Raw genomic sequence first — 18,359 nt, forward strand, 5'->3', positions numbered from 1 at the left:
CATGTAATTGGCTTCACATCATGTACATTAAAATTGATTTAAAAAAAAACAAATATCTGAAAAAATTATTCCGACATCTGGTCACAAAAATTTTCATCCGATTGATTTGTCCGTCTCGAGAAGACGGGAGCACAAAACAGACATGTTCAGTTCGCACACCAATTCGTCCGTCTAGACACCAAAATGTCCACCCGGAAACCATCTCAATACTTTCTAGCTCATAAAAACATGTAGGAGAACGCTGTTCTCTTTTTTGTTTTGCTGCGCCTGAATAAGAGATTTCAAGAAAAACCTGATATTATGAAGTTAAGAATCACTTACTCTCCTCCTTCCTCCTGCATTGCTTGATTTCAATAGAATTTGATAGAGAAATAAAGGGCCTTAGTGGAGCGAAATCATTTTTTTTTTCATTGCGCTTGACTGCATACAAGCCCCATATATTTTTTTGTTTGTTCTATCTCGGCAAATGGTTAACATGCGCATGCGTTTTCCTGTATACCAGTTGCGTCTTATAAGATGTGCCGTCCATTTCATCCCATTGCAGTTGTTCGGGGCCACCTGTGAATCTGTATAAGAAACAAGCAGCACAAAACTAAGAGAGGTTGTTCTGGAAAATACAAGAATATAAATTTACAGGACCGAAATATAGAACGATGGCGTACAATTCGAAAGGGAGGACTTCGATACCAGATGGTATTGTGCCGATTTTTCTGGTTTGTTCGTGTTTTTTTTTTATCTGTCAGTATCACGTCCCCTAACAATTTCGCTGCACCATTTTCTGTTAAGTTTCCGTGTAATGTACAGCAGGGTCCTTTATCGAATGTAAGGCAGCAGCCGTTATAGCGCCTGGAAACGGGCATGCACAAGACACAGTTCTGCACCGCGCCGTCTGCGCAAAGACAATTTGCTTCGCTTTTTAGTTTGCTGCTTTCTTTGCGGCCTCCGACAAAGCACCGCAGGTCAACGTGAGTTATGTGCTTTGCGCGCTCCTGGATGTTTGAGCCTGCCGCAAGCATCGGCACAAACAAGTCAGAGGAAACGGGGGTGGCTGGCGGGGGGCATGAGGAGTTCGTGAAGTAAAAAAAAAATATCTCCTTCCAAGTAGACCAGAGGGAAGCGGTCTCGGGCTGCGGACATTACGGTGGAATGCCGAAAGCTGGGCAGGGGCTGCCGCATCCGGTCGTCCGATTGGGGGGTAACCAAACACCGAGAGTCGGCGGGCGCACCGCGGCAGTACGCTCGAGCTCCGCGACAAAAGGGGCGCTCTTCGAAGAAGGCCCCGGCAACAGCAAAAAGCCTGGACCTCACAATTTCGACCTCACACAATGACGACCTCACTCAACCTCAAACTCACGCGTGAGGTTGAGGTCCAATTTCGTGACCTCACTCAAAACATTTCGAGCTGTGACCGACCTCACCTCAACCTCACCTCACTCCGTGAGGTTGAGGTCATTTTGAGGTTGAGGTCGACCTCATGAGGTCGAAACCTCATGAGGTTGCCCACCTCTGCCCAGGGCTCCTTTATGCAAAAGCAACGCTCGTGTCACTTCTCAGACGTTTCTTTGCCTTATTCCCGCTTTTAAACTGTGTACGAAAGAAAACACACAAAAAGCTGTCATATTTGCCTGCTTTCCTTGACATAAAACATGATTACATCAAAACTTACCTTCGATTTCATTTATGCTAGTTCATTCATTGCACAGGCTAGTAATAAAGAAACAAGGGTGTAAAGTTTTATTAAAACATAGTTATTGTGATACTACAATGGGATACTACATGTAGTATTACAATGCAAACCCATTGTGATACTACAATGATGTGCTCAATTCATTTTATGGTCGAAAGAAGCACTATTTCAGAGTCGGTGCATATAAATGGCACGTTTTTACCCAGGAAAATATTTTCAACTTCCTCACGTTTGGCCTGGCTGGCGAGACTGAGCTTGAGGTTGCATTATCGTCCACACTGGCGCTGGCAAGTTTCGTCATGAAGAAACCGGTGGGCAGCACTCTACAGTTCGGCGAAAGCTGCGTCAGATCTACTGCGATGTCTTTCGAGGCCGCGTGTATGCTCACTCATCCCAGTAGACGTGAACACGAGGCAAGCATAACTGCTTACGTGGCCAATGGCACAACGCTTTCCAGTTTCGAGACTGCGTCTACAGTTGACAAGAAGGTGAGTAGATTGCGTGTATCTATTTATTACAGTTATGGACCTTCGTGCTTTGCCTCTGTTCACTCTTTTCCTTCAGCACTTGAAAGCCCAACGTCAAACGCTCGGGCGTTTGATCTTGAGCCTCCCGAGCGGAGGAGCGATCAGTAACGTCACTCTACGCCACCGATTGCGGAGTGTGGCCCTCACTTGAAACGTATTGATGTTCGCTTCGAAATTGCGTTTGCACATGAATATCATGACGGCAGTGGGTCAACTTATGTGTATCCAATACGATGATGCCTGACCTGACGAAACTGCAGCATGACCGCATTTTTCATGTAATAGTGTTAACGAATTCCTTAAAGAACCATAATAAAAACTCACCTAACGAAAGCACAATAAAACATTCCTGAATATTGTGTCGTAGCGGATTCAAGTAGCAACTATCACATGCCTATAGCAGAGTCGCTATAGGTTGTAACGGTTTCGCTAACGGAGCTAACTTCTTATATGTAATGAGAAAAATACCTCTGGTAAGCAGAAACTGTTAGCTCGCACAATCCTTAGCAGCCGATGCTGTAACATAGCTTCTTTACACTATCTATCCCATCGAGTTGCTTTTTTTCACTTTCAAAAAACTTCTAACAGCACGCGGTACTTGCAAAGGCCAACCGCGCATGCCGCCGCACTCTCAGCTGACGATTCGAATGGATGGATAGGAGGGGGGGGGGGGGGGGGGGGATGTCGGACGCGTGCGCAGATTTTTTTTTCGCAACAAAACGCTTTCAACTGCGTGTGGCTCATTTCAAAATTAACCAGCGAACAAAAATGTATTGTGCCCCATACGTCTGTAAGTGTGAAAATTATATTTGTATTAGGCCCAGCGCAACCTGCATTTTGCCTCTGCCACCGGTGCGCTGGTATCGTTCCGGCGCTGGCGGCTCCTATAGCGTAAGGCTCCTCCTTTTTTTAAAGGTAGCGACAGGTCTTGATCCAGCCGCCCCTTATCCGATAGGCCGGTTGGCTGCACGTGACCTCTTCGTCGCCAAGCTCCGCCCAAAGGGTCCAGCGGTGCTCACTGCGCCGCTGAAATGCACGGCGATCTGCGCTTGCCAGCGAGATATTGGCCGATTAGTTAAGCAAAAGTACTTCACATGCCTCTATTGCATTTTTCGGAGTGTATGTGCAGTACTTTGTTCTTAAGCGGACGCAAGAGCTGAAATGCACGGCGATCTGCGCTTGCCAGCGAGATATTGGCCGATTAGTTAAGCAAAAGTACTTCACATGCCTCTATTGCATTTTTCGGAGTGTATGTGCAGTACTTTGTTCTTAAGCGGACGCAAGAGTTACATCTCTGAACTCAAATTTTGAAGCACATGTGTGGCATGCGGCTGCGCCGAGCTGCCGTGCTTTCGTCTGCCGGAACCGTGCGGAAGACGCGAAAAAGTCATTTTCCATTCCTCGCGGTGACGATAATAGCAACAGAAGGAAGCTATGGGCTCATGAGATCGGGCATAAGATTTTTATGGCCACGGAAAACACCCGACTATACGAAGTGATTTCTGTCTGCTTAAAAAGCCGTTCGTTTGCCCGGGATGGCCTTTTTTGGGCATGCTAACTCATGAGCAAAATATCAAGGACGCTATGACTATGTAGCCATTACTTGTACTTTGGATGCCTAGTGAAAAGTCACTGCCGTGTCGAGCCCCCTTGTTTCCCCGAACAGATCAGGACTGCAATATAACGCGTGGAATCAATGGTGTCAAAATGCTCACAATGAAAATTCAATGCTTGATAATGCTTATGAAAATTCAGACCGTGCATTGATTAGTTGATTAATATAAATGAAAAATGAAACAATGGAAAACCGGAGGGTGCAAGTGTGTCAAAATGATCGAAATAAAAAGTCAATATTTGCCTCTGCTAAATATCGGTGTATAAAGATTAAAGAACAAAAACAAAGATTTATACCATAAAAAAGTGTAAAATCAACCGTGTGTGTGTGGAACGCTATTGAGCCATTGTTTTAACGGAGGAGTTTCGTGGCGTTGCATCGAAGTTCCGCTGAACGCGCACAGGGACTCATCAAGTTTCAAGAGGCGGCATCCAAGCTCACTGGTGACATTATTTTCCGGCAGGCGAAGGAAAACAATATAAAGCAAATTAGGAATATTAAAGTGAGAAAACGTTATCCGAGAGCTTTGTATCGCATCATACCCGATTTTTTTTTGTAGTTGTTGGAAGATATGCATGCGTTGGTAATGTACAGCTGCAGAAAAACTCACTTTTTCTCCAAAATAAATATATTGGAATACTGTGTAAACGAAATAAACTCGAGCCAAAAAAGTGTTTAAAACGGAGTATACCCAAATGGTTACAAACGCAATGACGCCCATGTTACATTAGAGCTCTGTGCGCAACGACGTTCTCAAAAGTTGCAGAAAACTCGCAGTCTACTTATTTTTTAGCAAGGAAACGAGCCCAATAAGTTTACCGAAATATCGATTCTACTTCAAGTTCGGTACTAATATCAAAGCATAATAATGAACAGTTTCCTAACCGCTGTACTGATGCGAATGGTTCAGTAGAATGGGCTGGCTCGTTTAACGCCGCGTTTTTTTTTCTTTTTTGGCGTTTATGCTGCAAACGCATATTTAAATTATTATTCCTGTCTTTTGAAGTTTCCTGAGCAGCAGAGGCCACAAATCTGTTGAATTAACCGGTTTATGTGTGCACCGAGCGCGGCTTCATGAGTAGGAAGCATGCACGAAAGAGTGCGGCGCGTCGTCTGCTAGCGCTGTCCCTTGGACCCCTCGAGAGGGCGCTCGAGTAGTTGTCGCTACCTTTAAAAAAATGGAGGAGCCTTACTATAGCGCGACGTGCAACACGCAACATGCCACACCCCTGACTACAGCCTCGTTATATCTCTTCTTCATGTTTGCAAACAAAGAAGGCTATCCATGCGGCGGTGCAGTCGTCTGCAATTCCACGGTATAGCGAAAAGCACGGAAGCGGCACTGTGGCCAAGTTTGCCAAGAGCGTGTTATTGGGAGCTGCAGGCTTCTTTTTTTTTGCAGACAAAATAACCATGTGTAGTCAGCGAGCCTCAGGGGTGAGGTCAAAAGCGATACATGAAAAAACTCCGAGGGCACGGCATGTGGCCGCGGTTTCGCACGCCGTACCAGAGGGAGAGCGGGTTCAAGGCTTACAAGCGAAGCTTTGCTGCCCGCCAGAGAAAATGAGCAACGTTGTTATCTATTTGCTGTTTTCGCCCAGCAAATCAACCGCGGAACGCGCCGAAATTTTTCAAAGCTTTGGGTGCTTGCAACTACTTTTCGTCGAGAAAGCAGAGGGTGAACGGTTAAACAGTGTGCGCAAACCATGTACGAAGTATTCCGCTCGAAACACTATTGCACTCTTGGATAATTCTCCACACCAAGCGGCTAATGCAAGTTGCTGGTAAGCATGAAGCGCCTCGTTAGCTTCGAGCGGCTTTTAGGTAAGCAGTGCAAAGGTAGCAAGGGCATTGCGCTTGGCAGCGCACGTGTTTGCTCATCCGTGAGGTATTCCTTGAAATCGCCACGCCATGTGCCTGATTTATCTAGTCTGTTAGTGGGCGACTGTCGACGTAAACTTTCGCAATTGCATCACGGGTATTCACGCTTTTTGCATGCATTACAACTGCAAGCTACTGGAGTCGCGGAGGTTCCGTAGCTAGGGCGACTCAGTTCAGTGCAGGTCACCATGGCCACGTGTACCATGTAGGATAAACTCAGACAGTCACAGCGTGTCATGCAGTACCTATAAAGATCATCAAGAAGTCTCAAACACGAGCCCATATGTCGTTTGGCGATGCTGAAACCCACAACTCGCATTCACAAATAGCCGCTAGAATTCAACTAAAACAGCTCGGTATAAAAATAATGCAGCTCCTATCGAGTAAATCAGCGGCTGTCAACTCGCAGTGGCAATCGTCATCATAGAACACATTAAAATAATTTGAAGTGAACACCGTGAAGGCTCAAGTAGCATAACCACAAAAGGAGTTCAACATTGATGACTCGCGCAACAGCTCACTACACATACGTACAGTCGTGAGCAAAAGTGGAGAGACCATGCGCTTTGAGGAAACTGCCCGCCAGCTTTTCCTGAAAGTGAAACAGTTATTTCTGAGAAGTGCATTAGGTACCATGCATAATATACTTGCCTCCTTGCCCAAACAATTTTCCCTGGCACATCGTTTTATACATCAAAAAAGCAATCGTAGCAGTTAGCGTGGTCTCCACTTTTGCTCACGACTGTACATTTACCAAACCAAGAAAGCATGTTTGAGGGAATGTTGAATAGGTAAACACATCAATGTATGTTATAGCAAAGAAACAGGCCTAAGCATTACAATATACTGGCCTTTGAGCAGCTATACTGCTCTGGAGTAGACGTGAATAAGCTCTAGCTTAACCGTGACAAAGTGTTTGCCGCATATCCGATGAGCCGGTGTCGGTGTCCAGCCTTGGCGCGTCACCGCGGTGCCCCAGTGCTTACGGCAACCTTCGTCGTCAAGAAACCTGTGCAATCTTATTAAACTTCTCTTTCTGTGCCTTTAGGCACATGCCACTGCCATGCAACTAGTAGGCTTTGTGTTGTTTTATTTCCGGCAGTAGCACCCCACTCCGCAATTATGGTCGGTGAAAGCGACTGAAATGTTTTGCCCAAAACACGAAAGTCGCTGACGGCCAGAAGTGCAATATGCCGGGCTAGTTGGTCCTGCATAATGAAATAAAACAGCGCAAGGAACGGGACCAAACCCCGAAGGAAAGAAACACGCACACGGGCGCTGTCTAACAACTGAAATTTTATTTCGATAAAGGACACATATATAAAGGTACTAAGAGGGGGGTGTAACCAAGGCGATCCTGCACATGTCACCGAAACAGTGTAGTCACGTCCAAGGGTATGTTTTACTTTCCGTCCCAGCTTCTTACACCGTGGTTTTGATTGCTTTTAGTCGTTTTGGCCTTCAATTTTTTTTATTGTTTCTTTTTTCATTTTTGCTCTTGGACGTGACTACACTGTTTTGGTAATCGTGCAGGATCACCTTGGCTATACCCCCCTTTTGTACCTTTATATATGTGTCCTTCAGCGAAATAAAATTTCAGTTGTTAGACAGCGCCCGTGTGCGTGTTTCTTTCTTTCGGTGTTTTGTCCCGTTCCTTGCGCTGTTTTATTTCATTATTTACCTGCAAGAAAAGCGCCGCAGCGTCTTTGTGACATAGTCGGTGTGAAGCAGGTCTATAGCCTGAATCGCTTTGGGAGGGTAAATACCATACACTCCCCGCCGCCGTGGTGCAGTGGTTAAGATGCCCGACTACTGTGACGTAGTACCTGGGTTCGAAACTGACCGCCGGTTACTTCGTTTCGATGGAGGCAAAACGGAGTGACATCCGTCTGCTGCACAATGTCAGGGCACATTAGAAACCCTATGTGGTTGAAATTTCCGGAGTCCTCCACTACGGCGTTTTTCATAGCCTGAGTTGCTTTGTGACATTAAACCTCACGAACAAAACCAAACCCCATAGTCCAAACTATAGCGTTTCGAGTTATTGATTTCTGCTAGAATGTCTTTAAATTGAGTTGTTCTTTTACCGGCGCTGCACGGCTCCTATCTTTTAAAGAAAGATACTCCTGCTTTTTCAACAATTTTTGCTTGCTTCATTTGAAAGCTCCACTCTTAAATAACGAATACCCGGCTGTGGAGTTGATAAACACAGCAGAGATATTTAAAATTTTGTAGTTCTGTTATCGCAGTGGCAGTCACGCGTGCAAAGATGGTCGTTGTGGATCCGACTTACAGTTAGTACAGTAACTCCATGCAGCACTATGAACATGATGCGGCGCCGTCTAAGTGGCGAGCAAAATATGTCAGTACCTAAAATGCACAGGATTTGTTAGAACTATAAATGAGAGTACCAAAATATTTTCCTAAACAATGACATAAACAATAAACGAAATAAATTCGATGAAAAATCTACCGCAAATATCAAAAACCGTTTTTGCATGCAGAAGCGGTGCTGATGGCAGCGCCTCTCAAGTATGGCGGCGTCTTTGGCTGCTTGGCTTTCTGTTTTGAACGCATTTTTAAAACGATAAGAAAGAATAAAAAATAAAAGTACCTGTAATTCGCTCAGTAAGAAAAACGTAGGCGGTCTTAGGTTTATACGAACAGAATTACCTGTCTGCATGACGCTGTGGCATAGTAATAAAAGATAGTAAACTAACCTGACACCCTCTAGACAGATGAAATGTTAGCAGCAACGAAAGAAAAGGACACAGCATGGCGGCACCATCTACTCAAACCCGCCTTTCCTGATCAATACAAAATATATATCTCTGGTTAAACCGCGAGTTCTTGCCTCGTTAGTACGAGCAAGCGCTGAGACCTACCATAAAATGCCACTGTCTTTATGATCATCTCCTGCAGTAGACTAAATTTAACGTTACAGCGAACATTTCCCATTTCATAGCTCTCTGCTTTGCCCAGCTACAAGCACTTCTGAAACTGCAACGCACTTTCGTTCTGTGCATTACACGTCCCCGCCGGGGTGGCGCAGTGGTTACGGCGCTCGACTACTGTTCCCAAGGATGCGGGATCGAATCCTGGCCTCGGCGGCCGCTTTTCGATGGAGGCGAAAAGCAAGGCGCCCGTGTGCTGTGCGATGCCAGTGCACGTTAAAGAACCCCAGGTGGTCGAAATTTCCGGAGTCCTCCACTACGGCGTCTCTCATAGCCTGAGTCGCTTTGGGACGTTAAACCCCACAAACCAACCATTACACGTCGTCGTCTGCATGAACTCCTATCTTTGCGCAAAACAGTCCATACATCGCATTTGGGTTAACTACGATTAAAGCATTATGAACACGGGCCATCCTCCAGACATTTAGTGGAAATCATTCTATTTGGGGCCGCAGGCTAAGCAGTCGCCGAAAATGTAAATGTAAGGCTAATGCGACTGATGCTAAACCATCACCCACACTGATCTAACCGTTTACTAAAGTTATGGTAACATTGGCGTTTTTTATAATGCGTGGTAGATCGATGGAGCAGTGACACTCTACTTAGGCTTTCACGCCTATCACTAACCTCTTTAAAGATCGGCGTTGAAAAGATTTCGGTCGTCTGCCCTAATTGCAACAAGCACCTGTAAAGAGGATACATATAAGAAATATTTATATTATGCGATTTTATGTTGTAAAGTGACTCACTGAATGAGATACCGCAGTGGAGCTCCTGAAATCTCGATCACCTGGCATCACACAGCACATGGATGTCATGTTTTTTGCCTCTATCGAAAAGCGATCGCAACGGCCGGGATTCGATCCACATCCTTGGGTACAGTTACCGAAGGCCCTAAGCATTGTATCATCGCTGCGGAGTCATACAAAATGAAAACTTGTTTCGAATCTAGGTATTTTAGTGCAAACGCAAGTAGTTGATTTTCTTTGCTTTTCTTTATTTACACTCGGCATTGCTATATGTGTTTCGAAATGCATGAGGTAATTTGGATTTTACTATTTCCCGCTCTATATCTTTTATCTGAGGATGTGTGATCAATTACATCACTTTCAATTTCATTTTCTCCGGAATACATTCATTTATACCATTACTTAAAACCTTTCCTATATCTTCGTCCGAATAACCCGGTACTCTGCCATCTTCAGTGATTTCATCTGTGCAAACTTCCTAAACTCATCGGCCCGCCTAATATTTGACACCCCCTGGTTCGTACGTTCCCCTAGAATTCAGCTTATTGTCTTAAATACATGCCGTTATAATGCACACTTATTTCTTTACTTTCGCTGTCGATCAACGCTGCAGCTACCACATTCCTTTGCACAATTCGCTGCCCGAATGGTTTGTTTACCCATTACATTTCTGGCCTGCAGTACAGCAGTAGTGAGATGTAGCTTCCGATACTGTAGACGAAAAGAGTTCTAACGTGTCTTTCAGAAAACAATGTAGCAAAGTGAACCCCATTTTATTAACGGTCCGCGGCAGAAAAAGTATAGAAGCGTCGCTTCTTTAAAAAATGGCCGTCTGAGGCCAAACGCTTTTATCTTCATATTCATGGCCAGGGATGCACCTTTCAGACATTGTCGCGACACTCAGTAAAAGACTCGCTTGCCATTCATTGTTTAAGAGCACAAAATTTGTAAAGCAATGGGATGCAGTTTCGCTGCTATGGATATGGCGTGATAGAGTTAGTGGCTCCGGTTCTCATACCTTTTTGCGAGTCGTAATTTGCTTACGCACTTCGTCAACGGCTTAATTTTCCTCATCGCAAGAGAACAGCAGTTTACTGTATGTAGCGAGCCGCGGGAAATGATAATAAAATACGCCCACTTTGAAGGCAGTAGCCTCTTAAGTAGGCCTCGAAAGACCACTGAAGAGAAATAACAGGCAGTGTTAGATAGGGATGGTGCGCAGCTGTTAAGTACTCGCACGTCGTGACTATATGCCAACTAGGTTTCCATTACAAGTAAAGATGAAAGTCCTCGCACATAACTGTTACCTGTTACCTGTCCCCATGTTTTGGAATGTAACGTGGATACCAGCGAAGAGGGCTGAACTTAAATTGAGGTAGAGAGCTATGGAACGAAATAACAAGTTTAAAGATACGAGACAGAAAGCAGGCAGAGTGAGTCAGGGAGCGAATTCAAGTTACTGACATTCTAGCCGATATAAAAAGGAAGAAGTTTCCATGGAGAGAATATTAACTATGAAGACAGAATAACTGATGGTCGCTGAGGGCATCAAACTGAATTCCAGTGGAAGGCACGTAAGCGGAGGAAGCACGCAAGTTAGCCGGGCGATTGATATTAGGTGATTTGTAGAGGCTAAGTGGACTGCGGTATTTGGAGAAATAGGGCCCAGGCACTTTCCCTCAAGTGGGAATAGTCCGGTTGATAGTGGTGATGACCAGGCATGTGGATATTAGCACGCAGTCGTTAGAAGTCTGATTATGTAAAAATCGCCAAAGAAATATTCTGAATAGGAGAGAAGGCAGAGATATTAAAGGGAGAGGCCTCCGATTGGCTACCATCGACTGGGGAAAAAGTGATAAGGGGATTAATGAGGGGAAGAGAAAAGGGGCATGGAGCAAAGTCACTGTTTTTCACTCACGCCTGTTGTTGTTAAAAATATAAACAGAACCCTGTACGCCTTGAAAGCAGTCGAATTGCGTGGCCACGGTCCAGGGATCTTATGCTCGTTAAAGTGCGATGATCGAGGCGGTCCGGCGAACAAAGCAACTCCTTTCTTTCCTTCACAAGTGCAATATATTCACACAGAAGTTCTTAGATTGTTTCTTCACAGGCACCATTATCACAGGCAGCGCTGTCGGCAGTTCCAATCTGAAATGTATATCTGTTCGTGAAATAACATCGAGCCGTAACCAGCACAAGAATGTTGCTTCTCGGAGCTGTATCCTATGGAGGAGGCGAAGGCGCAGTCCAGGGTCTAGTAACCTTAGGCGTGCTCCACGCTAAAAGTGTAATCTGCTGGTCCAAGTAGCGAAATTCACAAGCTGCGCCGTAAACCCTCGATATAAAAATTTTGACTGGAACTTCGTCGTTGTGGGCAGAAAGGGAGGCCTCGTCCGCCTGGTGGTTTTCAATGCCCTAGGAGCCGCAGCAAAATAATGTCGTGCCATTCCATATTCCGCCGAGGCACAGCTGGCGGATTTCTCCAAAGCGTTGGCCATATAAACCATAGTGTAGTGCAGCTTGCAGGCCTTGAAGGGCTGCTTTAGTGTCTATGAATACGGTCCAATGATTAGGATGGTTTTGGCAAATGAATTCAACAGCATCGAGTATGGCAGCTCGTTCAGTAGCAGTAGAAGCCAGAAATGACGTTTTAACATTTACCATAATTGACGTGGCGGGTTTACCATAGATCCTGCGCACTCGTTGGTTTAGCTGAATCATTTGTGTAGACATGTATACGATGTTGAAGTTTAAACTGCAGATTCGGTAGTTATATGGGTTTTTATTGAAATGCAGATTATTCAATGTAATTTGAGAGTAGATGATAACACTTTGTTCGTAATTCCAGGAATATAAATTTTCATTCGAGGTTCATGAAGACACCAAATGGGAAGCAGGTCTTATGGCAGGGGTGAACTGCAAAGGAATATACATGCGATCAGCTTCTATAAATTTTGCGATTGGAGTGCTTGGCCTATTTCATTGAAGCGTTGCTACGTCATGGCTGGGCGCCCTTGTTAGGAGTCTAACATGAGTTCTGACTGTGTCATCAGCAATATGATACAATGATGCACCTAGTTTAACGTGACACTGTTTTACGTGATAATGTCACAAGGGAACATTTCTCGGTTGACATATTTAGTTCTTGCAAAGGAAGGTACAGCATCAATTACGTTAAACCCTTTTGAAGCCTCAACGAACCAGGGGATGAGCCACATTTGATACCCTAGTGAATATATTATGTGCGTTGATGGAGATTTTAGAAGATTGTGGCCGTAAGTTTACGAAGCCCACAAGAGTAAGGCTGTAGAAAGCTGGGCTCACCACTCTACCCCGTCGGACTCTGCGCAAGCTTCAGTGTAAAGATTTTGATCCTCCTTCAGCCTGGACAAAAAGGAACCTCTCTGACCTGTTTATCCAGCTACGCTTTCCGGCTCCGACCTCAGCACCTACCAGGACGTGCAAAACGGCCTGGTAGGGTACGTTTTCGTAGGCGTCCTTGATGTTAATAAAATACGACTGTCAATGTTTTCAAGGGCTTTTGTTGCCGCACAGACAATACGAGGTGAACAACATTGCCGATAGAGGATCAGCAACGGGAAACCGGGACACAAAACTTGGATAAAATTAGTGTCGCTCCTGGTACCATGCTACGCGGGTTAGTAATATTCTTTCCATGACTTTCACGACGCAGGAAGCGAGTGCAATAGAACGATATGACGCATGGTGGAATGGTAGCTTGTCCTGTTTAGAAGCGGAACCACACGACTGGTCTTCCATTATTTAGGAACTGTGCACCATGACTTGTTATCATTATTCAAAAGGTACCCTTGAGCCTCCTCGCCAAGTCATTATAAAATCCGAAGTATGTCACACCATCGGGCTGCGGCGATGACGCCGTTCTGCAACATAACAGGGAAGCACCGATTTCCTAAATGGAGAAGGGAAGACCCATCCTTGAAACCTGCGAAGGTGGAACGTTGCAGAAATGCAGCGTTGTGAAAAGGTTCTGTGCGTCTGTTATTCTTGCTCAAAAATATTCGGCTACTTTTTACTCACTGTGTCGTTTTTGGAGCGCGAAAAATAACCTACAAAGCTCCGCTTTGAACATGCCATGCTGAAGCAGCGTGCCCAAGAGCTATGGAAGGATTCATTTTGATATCAGCCTTTGATCCCATAGAAGTAGTACGTGGTAGTACTTGCAATGGCATGTGGTTCTTATTACTTCACAAAGCTCCAAACAGTCACTATTCGCACATGCTATCTGCCAACTGCCACCTGCAAAAGCCATGTCCGTGCTTGTTTGCTCAAAAGGACTTTCTGCAGAGCAGGACATTCTTTGCGTGGGTAATACTGAGTGACAACGCCATCACCATATAGATTGTGCGCAATAATTTGTTAGTAAATGCTGTGTGAAAGTTTTTCATAGGCTTCATTATTGAGAGTAGACTCTTGGATATGTACATCTCAGAGCAGTAGAGCATTGTGATGCAAACGTACGCGACTATTAACACGTTTCGTGGTTCGATCCACAGATGCGCCGCTTCGTGATGCCCCTGGATGACAAAGTATACAGGCGCGTGGGCTGGGCATTCTTTGACCTCGCCTTCGAAGTTTACAACAAGAGTGCGTGCCTAGTCCAGGAAGCGGTCGCCCAAGACTTCCCACGCCTGAGCGCCGGCAAGCTTGTCCTTGAAGAGAACAGGAACCGGAAGTTCCCCTGATAAATAAATCATGTTTGCCGTTATGAAAGCAGCGGATGTAAAATAAATATTAATCACACGGGCCACCCAAACGGGCCTCTACACGTTTCGTAGGTGAACAGCTGACTACTGCAGAACAAGTGAACATTTGCACAAATAACATGAAGCCTTTCTAAGCGATACCGTATACAGCAGGTTCGGCCGAAAGCCGTCAGCATTTTAGTTGTCGGCATCACATGTCGGGTATAATGGGCAGGATGGTGCGTGAAAAGGCCATATCATGGCAATTTGTGGCACTGGTGACTGATGATAATTTGTGTGTGATAGGTGACAACGAGTAATGAAATCATTGTAAACGGAATAACTGAAGTGTGACGTTTTATGCCCCAAGCCAATAAATATAGCCAAACAACTAAAGCGTGAAAAGTAAAAGTACACGTGGAACATTCCAGACAGTGCCTTTGCTATCTCTGCGCTCGTTCGACCCGACTGTCTGGGGCTGTGTTTCCCGCTGCTCTTCTGGTCTCAGTACCTTTGAATAAACCCCAATCCTATTAAAAAAACGATAAACTTTACAAAAGGGGGTTGAAAGGTACCAAATGCTCAGAATAAAAAGCTCGGTTCTTTCTATTTTGAGCATCTGTAATTAAAACAAATTTAAGTGTGAAGTTGATCAAGTATATGAAATAAGTGAAAAACAATTATAGAGGCACTTTGGACTAGTAAAGTGCGATCAGGCGAAAGCGTCTGTGGCGAAGTGGTCCGAAGCCTTCCACTACGGCCCCTTTCTCTACTTTTTCACTGCCACCTCCCTCCTTTTCTTTAAAGCTCCGTTAAGGTGTCACGGATGATGATGATGATGATGATGATGAAAACGTTTATTGAAAGCCACATTGGCTTAGATTAAGGGAAGGCTGATTGGGTCCCTAGTCCGGGACACCGGTGGTAAAAGCCGCTGCCCGTGCTCTTTCGACGAGGGGTCGTTGCTCCTTGCGGTCCGAGCTGGACAGCGCCGCCTCCCAGCCTTCGTACGTTGGCTGATTTATGTCAATGCTAGTATTTTGTTAACAAGCCCCTACCATATGATACAAGTTTGCCTTCTGGCCACAAACTTTGCACTGCGCCGAAAAGGATTCGAGCTCAATGGCGTGAAGTGTTGCAGCCTTCGAAGGTGGCACTCTTCTGGTTTACTAACCCCCTTAGCGGGCTTCGAAAATGTCTGCATTTTCAGGCGCAAATGATGAAATACCTCTGAATATGTTGTTAACGGAGAGGGGGAGCCTATATCAGCAAGGGAGGACGTAGAAGGATTCCCGGGAAGAAAAGGTCGGGCCGAAGCGCGTGTGTGCTCATTTCCCTCAACTCCCTGGTGACCATGCAGCTGAAGTTCTACATTGACTCAGAATTTTGCAGGCTAGCGGCGTGATTCTGCCACGCATATAGTTTCTATAGGTTGCCTGGGACTCTAACTATGTATTTCGAAGCGGAGGGCGTTGTGGCTGGGGCTATCGCCACTTTCTCGATAGCCTGCGTATCCCCGTTACGAACTGATAGCCCTTCCACGACCTGCATTTGGTGCACCACTCATAGTGTTGATATCCCCGCTACAAGACCCGCATCGTCCAAGATGAAGACTCCTTCTCGTGAATAAGATTAGTTCATCTTCTTCCTTCTCGCCACTCGTCTATCATGATGACGCTCCGGGTGCATGTTTTTGGGGAGCGAAAGCGTAAAGAATGTGCTCTTCAACTCATGATGTATGTCCGCGGAGAATTGTGGCAGATACTGCACCTTTCCTTTGCTGTCAATCAATTTGAAACACCGCTAATGCCTGCTGTACTGCGTCTATTTCTATATGCTCTGTGGTGAGGCGTTCGAGGAAGCGCAAATTAAAGGCGCCGCACCGATGCCTGGACTGAACGCCCTGCGGGGTCAGCTTCGTATATGCGTGATTGATTTATATATTGACTAAAACTTTGTTTCACCTATTTAGGAGGCCCCTACTCTCCGGTCCTCGCACGGGGGCTGGAACCTCCGTGTCTAAGGACTGGCGAATATACATTGATTATTCGCGTCCTCAGCAGCCAGACGGACGGCTCTGCTGGTCAGCGGAGACGTCGCTTCGCAGCTGGGTCTCCAAGGCTTGTCTACTTTTAATGTTATCCCTAGCACCCGGAGACTTAGGGAATTCCCAAAGTATATGATCGAGGCTCGCTCCCGCTTCACAGGCTTTACATTTCATTTTTTCTCATTTATCTGGATGTGAAACAACCAGACAGGGACTGGGAAGTTTTCGGCTTGTAATCGTCTCTAGGCTATGGCCTCTTTATTATTTAAGCTGGAATCCGGTGGCGGCATCAAACGTCTTCCTAATCTATAATTTCTGCTGATTTATTTGTAGATTTGTAAGCTTTCGTCCATTTCCTGGCAGTCGGGCAGCTTCGCGTTTGCCTTGAAGTAGAGATCTCGGACTGATTCATGGGCCGGCTCGTTGCCTGGGACGGACATGTTTGCTGGGACCCAAATTATGACAATTTTGCAATCGATTAGCTGCTGCTGATAGAATGTTGGCGGCTTCTTGCGAGACCTTGCCTTTTCCGAGATTCCAAATAGCAGTTTTACTGTCGCTGCAGATCAATCTAGCCTTCGTTCCGACGCAAGCGAGCGCTATTGCGACCACTTCAGCCGTGTTTATGTTTCTGCTCCGAATGGTGGCGGACACGACTGGTGTGCCGCTACCATCTAATAGGGTATATGCGAGAATCACCTGGTGACGTCATCACTTGTGACACCATGACCGGATGTGACGCCATAATGGTGTCACATACGATCATGACGTCATGGTCGAGGACATAATCGTGTCATGACGTCATTAATTAGAATTTGTTACCAGGCATGCAACACAGCTTGAGAAGCGAGCGAAGGCGAGCGCAGATGAGGCAGGTGGTGTGACATCATACCAAACGGCAGCGGCGACTCCCCGGCAAGCGCCGGAGCCCGGCAACTGCGCTGGTGGCTGGTCACCGGCTCAAGTTCTTTTGTGCCCCCTTCCCCCCCCCCCCCCCCCTCGGAGCACCACCAGTGAAATCGCAAGGTTGTCGCTAATGTAGATTTTGCTACAAAAAGAAAGATTGCCAACAAGGGGTAACTGCAATGCTTGTTTATGCAAATTTACAATGTTTTTTTATCTATTCAAGTACACAAATTGCCAAAGTGGGCATTACATAGAGGGGAGGGGAGCATAAAAACAGCACAATAGATAATCGTGACACGTATAAGTTAACACATGCACCTAAGAATTACACATACAGATCGAAGCACACAGCACTACATGGAACAGTACATAGCGCTTAACAAGAAAATAGTGAAAACGAAAATACGGTGAGAACAGGCCACCAAGTTTGCCAGAAAGTTTTAATTGAAATTTTCTAAACTAGTTTCAGTAGTTATATCGTGGAGGCTAGCAAAGAGGGTTCTGCTTAAGTTGAGGACAACGCAGAGGACTATGGAAAGAAAAATTGTAGGGATAACGTTAAGATATAGGGAACGTGCAGTGTGGGTCAGAGAAATAACTCGTCACTGATATTCTAGTTAAAATCGAGAAGAAAGAGGCATGGCCAGGACAGGTAGCGCGAAGAGAGGATAACTGATGGTCGCTTAGGGCAACTAACTGGATTCCGGGGAAGGAGAACGTAGCAGGGGGCGGCAGAAAATTAGGTGGGCGGATGAGATTAAGAAGTTCGCAGGGGTCAAGTGAATGCAGCTAGCACAGAACCGGTTTAATTGTAGGAATATGAGAGAGGCCTTCACACTAAAGTGGGTTTAGTCAGGCTGAAGATGATAGATTACAGTAGGGGTGAAATTTATTATTTTATCGTTTCTGCGAATATTGGCTAACTCTGTATGAGAGAGGCGAATAACTCAGTGTTCAGCAATTCATCGTTTACATTGCCTAATTATAAGTAACTAATAGGCAAGTAGTGACAATTAACCTAGAGAGGCAAATCTGGATGGCAGGTGGAAAATGAATATACAACTAATGTAAAACAGTTTGGAGAGGAAGAGCCAATTACGGGGTATGTACCGATGGGCTGGAATTAGATCTGTTTAGACAAGAAAATTATCGGAGATGTGGTGCGCAAGGGTGTGAATAGCTTAAAAAATGAGAATCAGATGGAGGGCATTTCGTAAGTATACTAAATAAAGAATGACCATCTACCAGTATCCTTCAAGTGAAAGGCTT

At 45.4% G+C, this 18,359-nt stretch overlaps 1 protein-coding gene across 1 annotated transcript in view; it reads left to right on the forward strand.

The window, feature by feature from the left end:
* LOC146179720 (uncharacterized) overlaps positions 1-14,137 on the forward strand; it is an 18,728-nt gene extending 4,591 nt beyond the window's left edge. The window contains exons 2-3 of the mRNA XM_084580256.1: positions 1,894-2,175; positions 13,949-14,137. Coding sequence (XP_084436382.1) covers positions 1,894-2,175; positions 13,949-14,137 — 471 coding nt within the window. The remainder of the gene's footprint in view (positions 1-1,893; positions 2,176-13,948) is intronic.
* The last annotated feature ends 4,222 nt before the right edge of the window (positions 14,138-18,359 follow it).

The sequence above is a fragment of the Amblyomma maculatum genome, chromosome 9 (assembly GCF_055883805.1).
Source record: "Amblyomma maculatum isolate TAMU_Amacu chromosome 9, ASM5588380v1, whole genome shotgun sequence".
In the NCBI taxonomy this organism is placed as follows: domain Eukaryota; kingdom Metazoa; phylum Arthropoda; class Arachnida; order Ixodida; family Ixodidae; genus Amblyomma; species Amblyomma maculatum.